The 12,804-nt window shown below is 44.0% G+C and overlaps 1 protein-coding gene across 1 annotated transcript in view; it reads left to right on the top strand.

The window, feature by feature from the left end:
- Nucleotides 1-2,720: 2,720 nt before the first annotated feature.
- The window catches only part of RAPGEF3 (Rap guanine nucleotide exchange factor 3), a 73,536-nt gene continuing 63,452 nt past the window's right edge, over nt 2,721-12,804 (top strand). The window contains exons 1-2 of the mRNA XM_058169245.1: nt 2,721-3,196; nt 4,421-4,636. Coding sequence (XP_058025228.1) covers nt 3,191-3,196; nt 4,421-4,636 — 222 coding nt within the window. The 5' untranslated portion in view covers nt 2,721-3,190. The remainder of the gene's footprint in view (nt 3,197-4,420; nt 4,637-12,804) is intronic.

The following is a 12,804-nucleotide window of genomic DNA, read 5'->3' as shown; positions in this document are numbered from 1 at the left end:
CAAAGAGGCAAAATCCCAGTGGTTAGAAGGCAGCAGGTTTCTTTGGCCACTTCCTTGCAGCAACTGAATACAGCTGACAGCCAAGATTTTATCAGTGTCGGAGCCAACCTTGTAATAATTGTCTAATCTACCTGTCCCATCTCATTCATGATGGTAAGAAACTGGCATGAAAAAGGACTAAATGGTTGCTCTTATTTTGTTGTGAAACCTGATGCTTGTGTATTTACCTTACCGATCAGTCAGTGTAGGGCTGCACGGGATCACTGAATCCCGTGATTTGTGGCTGGCATCACATCATTTCAATGGGTGATTTGACTTGTAAGGTGGTGGCATTTCATAGCAGGACTGGTTCGGTTAGGTGACTTCTTTATGTGCTCATGTGACTCTAGTTTCAACTTAACGATCAAACTTAAATAAGGTTTGCAAACCATCGTGTTGATCTGAATGGGGATTATAATGACTCTGAATTTGATGGAAGATAATTTATTTCCTGCATTAAGGAAGTGAACATAACATGCCAGGGCAAGTCCATTTTGTAACTGCTCCTGTTTCTGATTTTTACAATCCCTGAGAGATTGTAAATGGACTGCTAAGTTAAATTTATTAGCGAATAACCATTGGTAACAATGATGCTTCTGTATAACTGTTATTGTACAGCTTGTTGAGTATATTAGTTCATACACGTTCTATGTGATGGTTTAACCATAGCTGTTTGAATAAACCATGTTTTCCAGGGTTCTAAGGTGTAAACCACAACCAGGGAAGTTCACCACATGCTATCCCACAGCAAAGCAAACAGCATTGCGATTGGGAAGGGTTAAAAAAAAAATCAGTCTACTGCCATCCTGTGGCCCTATGTTGCTCAATGCCCTCCATATAATCAGCCTATCCTGTCTTGCAGGTTGCTTCTAAGAGTACAACACACATCATGTTTGGAAGGAAAGGACAATACAGTACAAAAAAACAGTAGGACAATAGCAAAGAACAGGGCGGGAAAACGGAAGAGCCAGGGTAGTGTGTGTATATACACTGCTTCCAATGTCCAACAGGACCGAGGGGACCCAGATTCAAGTCTCCCTTAGTCACAGAAGACCCACCCCCACCTCCCTCACCCCAGTAACCTCGCAAGGTGAAGGTTGTGGGTGTCAAACGACCCGTTGGGTAACAACGGAGTTCTTGAGAGGAAAAATCAGGGTAGAAGCCGGAGCCCAAAACAGAGAAACGAGGAATCGCATGTGGTTTCCTAGCCCACTCTGGCGGCGATAGGCTCACAAAGAAACGAGGCAGGTCTGATTTCTGAGCGTCCGTGGACTTCTCCAGGGCGGGGGGGGGGGGTCGGCATAATGACTTCTGGCAGCGCCTTGTCTTCCCACCGGCCGCTTTCAGGGGAGCCCCTAAACCGGCGGCCGCTTCGAGCTCTCTCCCAGAAACGTTCCGAGGAGGTGGAGTGGAGTGGGGTGGGGTGGAAGTTGCTCCCGGGCTTTTCCAGTTGAATGCTTCTGGGCTCCGGGCCAAGGGCTCTCCTGGCGGCAGCCTTGGCGGCGCTTTTCCTACTTTTGCTCTTCTCCCGCGGCTCCAGAAGAGGGAAGGTGCGAAAGCAAGGGACGCAAACCCCTCTCGCTGTGTTTGTTGTGTGTGTGTATATACACTGCTTCCAATGTCCAACAGGACCGAGGGGACCCAGATTCAAGTCTCCCTTAGTCACAGAAGACCCACCCCCACCTCCCTCACCCCAGTAACCTCGCAAGGTGAAGGTTGTGGGTGTCAAACGACCCGTTGGGTAACAACGGAGTTCTTGAGAGGAAAAATCAGGGTAGAAGCCGGAGCCCAAAACAGAGAAACGAGGAATCGCATGTGGTTTCCTAGCCCACTCTGGCGGCGATAGGCTCACAAAGAAACGAGGCAGGTCTGATTTCTGAGCGTCCGTGGACTTCTCCAGGGCGGGGGGGGGGGTCGGCATAATGACTTCTGGCAGCGCCTTGTCTTCCCACCCGCCCCTTTCCGGGGGGCCCCTAAACCGGCGGCCGCTTCGAGCTCTCTCCCAGAAACGTTCCGAGGAGGTGGAGTGGAGTGGGGTGGGGTGGAAGTTGCTCCCGGGCTTTTCCAGTTGAATGCTTCTGGGCTCCGGGCCAAGGGCTCTCCTGGCGGCAGCCTTGGCGGCGCTTTTCCTACTTTTGCTCTTCTCCCGCGGCTCCAGAAGAGGGAAGGTGCGAAAGCAAGGGACGCAAACCCCTCTCGCTGTGTTTGTTGTGTGTGTGTGTGTGTGTGTATATACACTGCTTCCAATGTCCAACAGGACCGAGGGGACCCAGATTCAAGTCTCCCTTAGTCACAGAAGACCCACCCCCACCTCCCTCACCCCAGTAACCTCGCAAGGTGAAGGTTGTGGGTGTCAAACGACCCGTTGGGTAACAACGGAGTTCTTGAGAGGAAAAATCAGGGTAGAAGCCGGAGCCCAAAACAGAGAAACGAGGAATCGCATGTGGTTTCCTAGCCCACTCTGGCGGCGATAGGCTCACAAAGAAACGAGGCAGGTCTGATTTCTGAGCGTCCGTGGACTTCTCCAGGGCGGGGGGGGGGGGTCGGCATAATGACTTCTGGCAGCGCCTTGTCTTCCCACCGGCCGCTTTCAGGGGAGCCCCTAAACCGGCGGCCGCTTCGAGCTCTCTCCCAGAAACGTTCCGAGGAGGTGGAGTGGAGTGGGGTGGGGTGGAAGTTGCTCCCGGGCTTTTCCAGTTGAATGCTTCTGGGCTCCGGGCCAAGGGCTCTCCTGGCGGCAGCCTTGGCGGCGCTTTTCCTACTTTTGCTCTTCTCCCGCGGCTCCAGAAGAGGGAAGGTGCGAAAGCAAGGGACGCAAACCCCTCTCGCTGTGTTTGTTGTGTGTGTGTGTGTGTGTGTGTGTGTGTGTGTGTGTGTGTGAGAGAGAGAGAGAGAGAGAGAACGAGCAGGAAGCCAAGAGCGAGAAGATCCTGGTGGCTCCCGGGCGTGCCGGCGAAACCTTTTTCCAAGAGGAGCACGCACCGACCAGGTCGCAACTTCAAACAAAAAAGAGGTCGCGCTCGTGCGCTTTGTTACGACTCCCCCCGCCCATGATCCCATTTCGCTGCTATCCTCACAGCGTCGCGTGTGACTCCCGAAGGCTGCGGGCTCCGCTGTGCCCAGAATTCTCAATGAGGACCAGGCGCCGGACATGAAGGTAAGGGTGGGTTTACCTTCTGGGGAGGTTGGAGGGGGGGGGAGATTCCTGCTTTCGGCGGTTCTTCACGGCTGGATTTAGGAAGGTGGGTGCGGAACTCCGGCACAGAAGGAGCTGGGATTAAACCTGCTTGAAGAGAAAGAGGTGATAAAGAACTTGTGGCCACCCGATCGTCCAACGCTTGGAAAGTTGATAGAAGAAAATACCGGATAGGAATTAAATGGAAAAGGAGTGTTCTCAAAACAGCCGTGGTCAGGTCAGATTTTCAGGTCAGATCTCTCATTTATTTATCACAAGATGGATTTCGGGCAAACCATTCTTCTCTTGAGTTCTTTTCCTCCCGCAATGAATGCTATGGCAAAATCATAGAAGTAAAAAGTTTTGTCTGCTCTAAAGTGCAATAAAATACCATATATTTGTGTGTGTGTATGCATGCATGTGCATGTATGTATGTATATACCTGTATGTGTGTGTATGTATGTACCATATATGTGTATATATATAAATGTGTGTGTGTGTGTGCCTATGTATATGTATATAATACCTGTACATATATGTGTGTGTGTGCGTGTGTGTATGTATGTATGTATATATATATGTGTGCATATGTATATGTATATATACCTGTATATCTGTGTGTATGCATGTGTATGTATGTATGTATATGTATATATCTATGTGCATATGTGTGTGTGTGTCTGTATGTATATGTATATATGTAATCCTTGACTTACAACAGTTCATTTAGTGACCGTTCAAAGTTCCAACAGCATTGGAAAAAGGGACTTACGACCATTTTTCACACTTGTGACCATTGCAGCATCCCCATGGTCATGTGATTTACATTTGGATGCTTGACAGCTGGTTCATGCTCATGACGGTTGCAGCGTCCCTGGGCCATGTGATCCCCTTTTGCGACCTTCTGACCAGCAGAATCAATGGGGAAGCCAGATTCACTTAAAAGCCGTGTTACTAATCTAACAGCTGCAGGAATTCACTTAGCAAATGTAGCCGGAAAAATCATAAAATGGGGCAAAACTCACTTAAAAAAAATTCTCACTTAGCAACATAAATTCTGGGCTCAGTTGTGGTCGTAAGCCGAGGACTACCTGTGTACTTGTGATAATAACACTGCTCTTTCGAGAAGAATCTCTAAGGCTGACAGGATGGGAAAAAGGAATTGTTCCTGTGTTCTTTCTTAGCTATTTTTTCTTGTTCCCAAAGGTGACCTGGACTGGGCAGGGAAGGTGGCATGTCGAACTTCCACCCGGTGAGGTTGCAGACTTGTCCCAGTTCTCCACGGGACTCGTGGATCCTATCCCTGAAAGAAACCTCATCTACGAGCTTTGGAAAAAAATGCACTTGTTCCGCAGCTGCAGCTATCGGATCCAGCTGGAGGGGCAGATGAACAATGCCCCAAGGATCCAGGGCATCCGATGGGTAAGTAAGAATGCTTAGTCGTTGCAGACAATCGGGTCGGTCCTATTTTATGTGAGCTATTGGCCAATTTGTCTAGGCTCTGAAGCTAGCATGCTTGGCCCTGGAGAGGAGACCACTTGGAGAGCCAAGGATTGTAGTTCAAAGAAAAGTGTGATGGATATGTTCATGTAGGAGTGTTCTCCTCCCCATAGGCAGGAATATTGGTGCGACTGAAACAAATCATTCATTTAATATTATGCCTGTGAGTCAGAGTGACAGAAGAGTGCTGACATGAGCAGGGCGAAGGGATCAGCGTGCTTTCGCTTTCAAGCAGGATGTGAAATCTCTTTACATCACCAGAATCTGAGTGTGCGTTTTATTTTAGCACAGGCCTAACAAATAGTCCTTGTGTGTCCTGAGAAAGTTTACATCTTATCCCTTAGATCTCTTCTGTTGTCAGAAGGGGTCTGTGGTTGATTCCCCCCCCCACTTATTTTTTAATATTGCTGTTCTTAACAGAAATGTGTTGGTGGTTCTACTTGTTTCTTTTTGCCTTTTAAGAATGATGCTATTGAGTGAATGGCTAAAGTTTTCCCACGCATGCTCTTGTTTATCCTTTATGGTGAAAACCTGCCTGCTCCCAAGGAGCTCAGGGTTACTTGAGTCGATCCTCAGAACATTAGACAATGTACAGATAGTCCTCGAGTTATGACCACAATTGAGCCGAAAGTTTCTGTCGCTAAGTGAGACATTTGGTAAGGGAGTTGTGCCCCGTTTTACGATTTTTCTTGCCGCACTTGTTAAGTGAATCAGTGCAGTTGTGATGTTGGTTAACGTGGTTGTTAAGTGAATCTGGCTTCCCCATTGACTTTGCTTCCCAAGGGGCTGCAAAAGGGGATCACATGATCCCAGGATACTGTAACCTTCAAAAATATGAATCAGTTGCCAAGCATCTGAACTTTGATCACGTGACCATGGGAATGCTGCAATGATTGTGTGAAAAATGGTCATAAGTAACTTTTTTCAGTGCTGTTGTAACTTTGAACAGTCACTAAATGAACCGTTGTAAATTGGGAACTACCTGTATTAGAAGAAAGAGAATAGGACTGTAAATGCAAAAAGCAAGAACCTATTTAGCAGAATATCCAGTTCTAGGCATTGCAGTTTTAAATTGGTTTATAGCAGAATTATCTACTCTTTAGGCAGTGGTGAAATTCAATTTTTTTTACTACCGATTCTGTGGGCGTGGCTTGCTGGGCATGGTGCAGCTTGGTGAGCGTGGCAGGGGAAGGGTACTGCAAAATCCCCATTCCCACCCCACTCCTGGGGAAGGATACTGCAAAATCCCCATTCCCACCCCACTCTGGGGCCAGCTAGAGGTGGCATTTGGCAATTATCCTAACTACTCAAATTTTCTGCTACCGGTTCTCCAGAACCTGTCAGAACCTGCTGAATTGCACCCCTGTCTTAAGGGCTGCAGTGCTCCATATTTTCTCCACCCTTGAAAATTTTGAGCTTAACCCCCAGAGATCTTTAAAGGTTGTTATTGATCTTTAAATGTTTTATGCAGTATTGAGAAAGATAATTAAATACACAATTGGAAAGTAGCTATATTAACCATGTTGGGTTTTGTTTCAAAGTAAATTAAATCAATTTTAATTTTTCTCCCACTAGCAGCTTTGGGAATGTGGTCTTCACCAAGCTGCTCTAACTGTCAAATGAAAAAAAAATGCATTCAACTAAAGGTGATGAAATACAGCATGGCTTAATATGTGAGATCCAGATTAATGAATTTCATAGTTGAACAGGAATTTGAATATTATATGCTGGGTAGGGATCATGGGAATTGTAGCCATCCTTTTTGGGAGGGGTCTTTGAATACTCATCCTTTTGCTTTGGGGGGATTAGTACACTGAAATGTTATTAACATGCATTCTGTAAAATTATCCTGTCAAGCTCATGGAGAATCCCTGCAACAACCATATAAGATAGATAAATGTTAATGGTTCTCACCATAGTGTAATATCATAGCCATAGAATAGAATAGAATAGAATAGAATTTTTTATTGGCCAAGTGTGATTGGATACACAAGGAATTTGTCTTGGTGCATATGCTCTCAGTGTACATAAAAGAAAAGATATGTTCATCAAGGTACAACATTTACAACACAAATGATGGTCAATATATCAATATAATTAACGCATACTGTATGCAAATTGCAATGTAAGGGTATCTAACCCATAGGTAAAAAGTGCATATTTGCAAGATGAAATAAGCAATCACTTGTATCTTTAAAAAGAATAAGTACCACTTCGATTTTAGGGCTGTTTCAGCTCTTTCCAAACCTTTCTGGTCAAGCCATGATTTTCTTACATAAGCTTCAGAGCTTAACTGGTGATGGGATAATCATATTTCCAGTGTAATAATGAGTTGGATCCAGTTGCTTATCCCTTTACACAAGATCAAGATGTAATTAGGGTGGCTTCTTTCTGTAGTTTTCATGTTACCATATCTGGCCAGTGAGTAAATACACTTTTATTAAAATCAACAGTTTGAAATAGGAGTACTCTTTCCTTCCCATTCTTTATTCAGATGACTGGTAGTATGTGGGAGGATATTTTTTTTTACAAATATTCTGCTCCAAGATCTGCGGCTTTAGGGTTAGAAGATGTTCAGAGATATGTGGATGACTTGGGGGGGTGGAACAACATTCTCTGTTCATCCTTTTTCTCCCTCCCTCCCCCTCTCTGCACACACATAATACCCATCACAGTTGAAGTGGGAAATAATGGAGGTTGAACATTTTTGCAGCTTTTTAAAAAAAATTCAAAAGGCTTTAGGTTGCATTTTGAAGTTTTTTGGGGGTGGTTTAAAATCTTTCATTGATTTCATTCTGCGCGGGACTGGATTAGATTTTAAAGTAACTGGTTTTAAGGGTTTTTTTACTATTTGTACTGTTTTTAATAATTTGGGCTATAGAATAAGTTTTTTAATTGTCGTTTTTAATTGTATTTATATGTATTTTAACTGCCTGTGAACCGCCCTGAGTCCTTAGGGAGATAGGGCGGTATATAAATATGAAAAATAAATAAAAAGAAATAAATAAAAGAAATAAAAGAAATCTCCAGGTAAGATTTAAAAATCACTTTTAGTATATCAAAACGCTCGACGAATAAGAATAATTTTGCTTGGCATCAGATAAGGAATAAAATAATAGGAGGGGGATTTTTTTCTAGGATGGACACTCCAGAACTGTGACCACCACTAAGAAGGTCAGCTTCTAGTTGTGTCATCATCCTGGTCACCTTCAATCTAGGAGGGAATTCTGACCAAAATTTCTGAAGGTATATATAGGGCAGGTGTTCCTAGCCACAAATGGCATTATCTAGTAGCTTAGTACAGTGGTGAAATCTGAACTGGTTTACTACCAGTTCGCTGGCCGTGCATGCGCGCCATGGGCCAAATACACACTATGCACGTGCATGCACAGTGCGCACCAAACACGAGCTGCGTGCGCGCACATGCAGTGTGTGCCAAAAGGAGGCTTGGGAAGTAAGTAGAACAGCGGGGTTGGGGGGGTGGGGCGATCAGCTGTGGTGTGAGTGGGAACCTTTGCTAAAACTTTTTAAAAGCATTTTTTATTGCTGGCTCAGGCAAACTGGTAGTAAAAAAATGCTAATTTTTTTTTAAAAAAAGTTCCGACGATCGCACGTTGCTCAGCTGATCATCGGAACTTTTTTTTTTTTTTACATTTTTTACTACCGGTTCGGCGAACCTGCAGCATTTCACCCCTGGCTTAGTACCAGTATTTTGAATTGGGAATGAAAACAAATAGGGAGCCCAATGATGCTGATAATATAACACTGTCTGAATAAATTTAAAATGCTTGAAATTCTGATCAGCGTTCTTCATGAGAAATCTGGCACCTTCCCCAACTCCTGATCACAATGGAAAATATATTTTCCTCACTGGAGACACCTCAGAGGATTAGCATCTATGCACACTTAACACAAAGTTTGCAGATTTTTTTTGCTCCATTTGTGGTTAGGACTGCTCTCAGCAATCTTTGATGAATGAGAGGATTCTCACGGTCTGGCTTGCTAGTCTAAGCTCTTGCTTTTGATCTTGTCTGTGGAAATCTATTGGCACTGGCTTCATGATAGTCATGGCTGTTACTGGGTTCCCTTTGGTGATTTCAACCAGATGTGGAGCAGATAGTCTGGGTCTTGGTTGCCAGAATGAGTTGGAGAGCTTGCAGATAGACTATGTGAAAGGTAATCACTTACAAGATCCCTAAGATTCAGCTTTTGGATTTCCCAACTTTGATCACTAGCTTTATTCTCCATCCTTTGTCAGTGGTTGTACTTTCTTTCAGCTCCCAGGCAGGTGGCAGCAATCAGAGTCAGTCTCACTGACTGAGGTCACACCTTGTGGGGGGGAGGGGGGAGCCATTGTGTGGTTTGGTTGGGATTTACCTGTTGCCTGCATGAACCCAGCTATTTTGGCTCAGTTAGTAACACCCTGATGAAAAATCATGACCTAGCAAACGTGTAAATAACATCCCGCTTTAGTTTGTTGTTTCTTTCTTATCACCACTAAATTCTTTTTATTACGGATCTTTTCAGGGAAAATCACTTTAAAATAATGGTAAAATTCAATTTTTTTTACTACTGGTTCTGTGGGTGTGGCTTGGTGGGCGTGGCAGGGGGAGGATACTGCAAAATCCCCATTCCCACCCCACTCAAGGGGAAGGATACTGCAAAATCTCTATTCCCATCCCACTCCAGGGCAAGGAGATTGCAAAATTACATTCCCACCCCACTCTGGGACCAGCCAGAGGTGGTATTTGCCGGTTCTCTGAACTACTCAAAATTTCCACTACTGGTTCTCCAGAACCTGTCAAAACCTCCTGAATTTCACCCCTGCCTTAAAACCTTATAGTAGTAATAACAGCAACAACAACAACAACAACAACAACAACAATAGAATTGGAAGGGACCTTGGAGGTCTTCTAGTCCAACCCCCTGCCCAGGCAGGAAACCCTACACCACTTGAGATAAATGGTTATCCAACATTTTCTTAAAAATTTCCAGTGTTGGAGCATTCACAACTTCTGCAGGCAAGTTGTTCCACTCATTAATTCTGACTGTCAGGAAATTTCTCCTTAGTTCTAAGTTGCTTCTCTCCTTGATCAGTTTCCACCCGTTGCGTCTTGTCCTGCCCTCAGGTGCTTTGGAGAATAGCTTGACTCCCTCTTCTTTGTGGCAGCCCCTGAGATATTGGAACACTGCTATCATATCTCCCCTAGTCCTTCTTTTTATTAAACTAGACATACTCAATTCCTGCAACTATTTTTCATACGTTTCATACGTTTTAGCCTCCAGTCCCCTAATCATCTTTGTTGGTCTCCTCTGCAGTGAGGGAAAGAAAAAAAAAAGGGAAGAGCTACCAGTTTGGGGAATGGGACCTCGCCTATTTGAGAATGGCTTGTGGAAGGGATGCATCCTTCCCACTCCTGAAAAAAAAAAAAGTGTAATCCAATATTTTTCAACTTCAGCAACCTTAGGATTTCCACTCCTAGAATCTCAAACTGACCGGGAAATTCTGGGTGTTGCAGTCCACACAATTTAAAGTTGCAAAAGTTGAGAAACACTGATCTGACCAGCTGCTCAGCATTGTGATTAAGCTTAAAGTAGCAGTTTTGAGTTCCTTGGTCACCAACAAGTAACCAATAAACAACCCCAAAAAAAAAGCCTGTTCCTTTGCTTCTAAGCAGGATGTGCAAGCACCCACGCCTGCCTGAAAGCTATTTTTTCCTGAAAATAATAGCTTTCTTTTAGAATCCAAGGAGTAAAAAGATAGCTTCGGCTTACTTAGGAGTGAAAAAAAAAAAGCACTTGGTACAAGCTCAGAATAAGTGGTTTTCTTTCTAATTATTCCCTAAGTTCAGGAAATGCTCTGGGATTTGAACCTTAGTCTGAACAGGGAGCAAAGAAAAATATATTGCAGGAGTTAGATGTGATTCAAATTAGGGCTGAGGGATGTAAGCCAGCAAAGAGATCCTCTGGCCTTTGAGTTAGAGGACTTTGTTTAACAGGGAGTCTTCATTTCCCTGACTAAAGAGCTGCACACTCCCTACCACCCCCATTTCAAGGAAGGCAGCTTCCCCAGGGAACTCCTGGCTTTTTTCCCCCTTTGGTCTAAGGAAGGGCGATACCAAGGAATAGCCAAACATAGCTAGGAAGAAAAGGACAGGCTCCTGGTTTGGCTTCCTGCCTAATTTGACCGGATTTCTGGCGACAGACGGACTCCCTGGTCTCTTGCAGCCACTAGCCGGAAAAAGCAGGGTGGGGTGGAAGGGAGAGAAAGGGGAGGTGACGGCTCCCTTCGGAAGTGGCTTGGCCTCTGTGAGTTTGAGAGGTTGCCTGGAACAGTGGCCGTTCCATTGATCACATGCGCAGTGAACTCTGAGAGTCAAGGGCCGGTTTAGCTCTGCCTGGTAAGGCCTGTTATTAAGAACACAAAGCCTGCAATTACTGCAGGTTCGAGCCCGGCCCAAGGTTGACTCAGCCTTCCATCCTTTATAAGGTAGGTAAAATGAGGACCCAGATTGTTGGGGGGGCAATAAGTTGACTTTGTAAATATATACAAATAGAATGAGACTATTGCCCTATACATTGTAAGCCGCCCTGAGTCTTCGGAGAAGGGCGGGGTATAAATGTAAACAAAAAAAAAAAAAAAGGCAGGCGGTCAAGTGGATTCCTCATGAAAAAAAAAAAATTCCTCTGGTGCAGTCAATTTAAAACGGTTTCAGGGATTTATCTGTTCCCCACTTCAAAACCGGAAACGGTAGGAAGGTATAATCACTGTGAAATCAAATCCAGGCACTGCAGAAAGAGGATAAGTTTGACCTGCCCGTGGAAGAGTATAATCTGTAAGTGTTGTACCTTGATAAAGGTATCTTTTCTTTTATGTACACTGAGAGCCTATGCACCAAGACAAATTCCTTGTGGGTCCAATCACACTTGGCCAATCAAAAATTCTATTTTATTATATTCTTCTTTTGTAGTGGTAGAGCTGCAGTGGTCTGTGCACCCAATTATTGTGCTTGCAGAATTCGTGAGTCAGAACCCATCAAGTTGAGACTTTTAAAACTATCACGGTTAAGAAAAGCCGGGGCTTGGCATGATCAGTATATGTGCCAGTTGAATCGATGCAACAGAGAATAGAACTGTAGTTGGAAGATTAGGCTGAGAGGAGGGCTGCGGGGTGGTCTTTGTTTGATGCTGCAGTTCCAAGAGCTTCTCCTTAAAAATTTAGCAGAATAAAATTTTAACATCGTGACTTTGGAAGTCGGTGAGACAATGTAGAGAGAAGGCTCCACTCACATCTGTCTGGACACATCCACAGAGGCAAATACTTTTAGCCGGCCAGGCAAGATGCTGGGCAGGCGTGCACTTGAAGAGCTGAAGAGAGGATGGGCTCGCTCTTTGTTACTTGTCAGTGTTAATCACTACCCTGCCTTTCATCTAACTTGCTTGTAGATCATCATCAGCTGTCTTGGGGCTCCAAATAGTGAATGGTTTGGAATTCCAGGTCTTGCTGTGCAAGTGCACCATTGGAACAGTCCAATGGGGAAGGTTGATCTACTGTAGTGAAGACAAACTCTCTTTAAGAAACAACAACAACAACAAAAAAAAAGAAACAACAACAAAAAAACACCACTCATTATACGTTCTTATAAATCTTCTCTATGATACATATCTTTTTTTAAAAAAATATATTTATTGAATTTCCAAAAGTTAAAATACACAATACAAAAAAACCCCACAATACACAAAAACAAAACTATATATAAAACACACAAAGACAAACGCATCAAAATTACATTACTCGTAACAGCCTTTCCTACATCGGTATCTCTTATCCTATTTAACCTCTATATACAGATTCTATTTCTAAGTATCTCTATAAACTAACATTCTTATTTACATTACCTTAACCTTTATTCAGAATTCAGTCTCATGACAAAAATCTCCCTTAAGTTTTATGCTCACTCTCCAGCCAGGAATACCACCTATTTCATATTTGATAGTACTCAGTATCTTCCTTCTCCTTCATTTCCATTGATAATCTATCCATTTCTGCACATTCATATATTTTTTTTATTATAATTTGATCCGGTGGG

This window comes from Ahaetulla prasina, chromosome 2, assembly GCF_028640845.1.
Source record: "Ahaetulla prasina isolate Xishuangbanna chromosome 2, ASM2864084v1, whole genome shotgun sequence".
Classification (NCBI taxonomy): domain Eukaryota; kingdom Metazoa; phylum Chordata; class Lepidosauria; order Squamata; family Colubridae; genus Ahaetulla; species Ahaetulla prasina.
The sequence above is the reverse complement of the archived record's forward strand: the minus strand, read 5'-3'. Positions and strand labels throughout refer to the sequence as shown.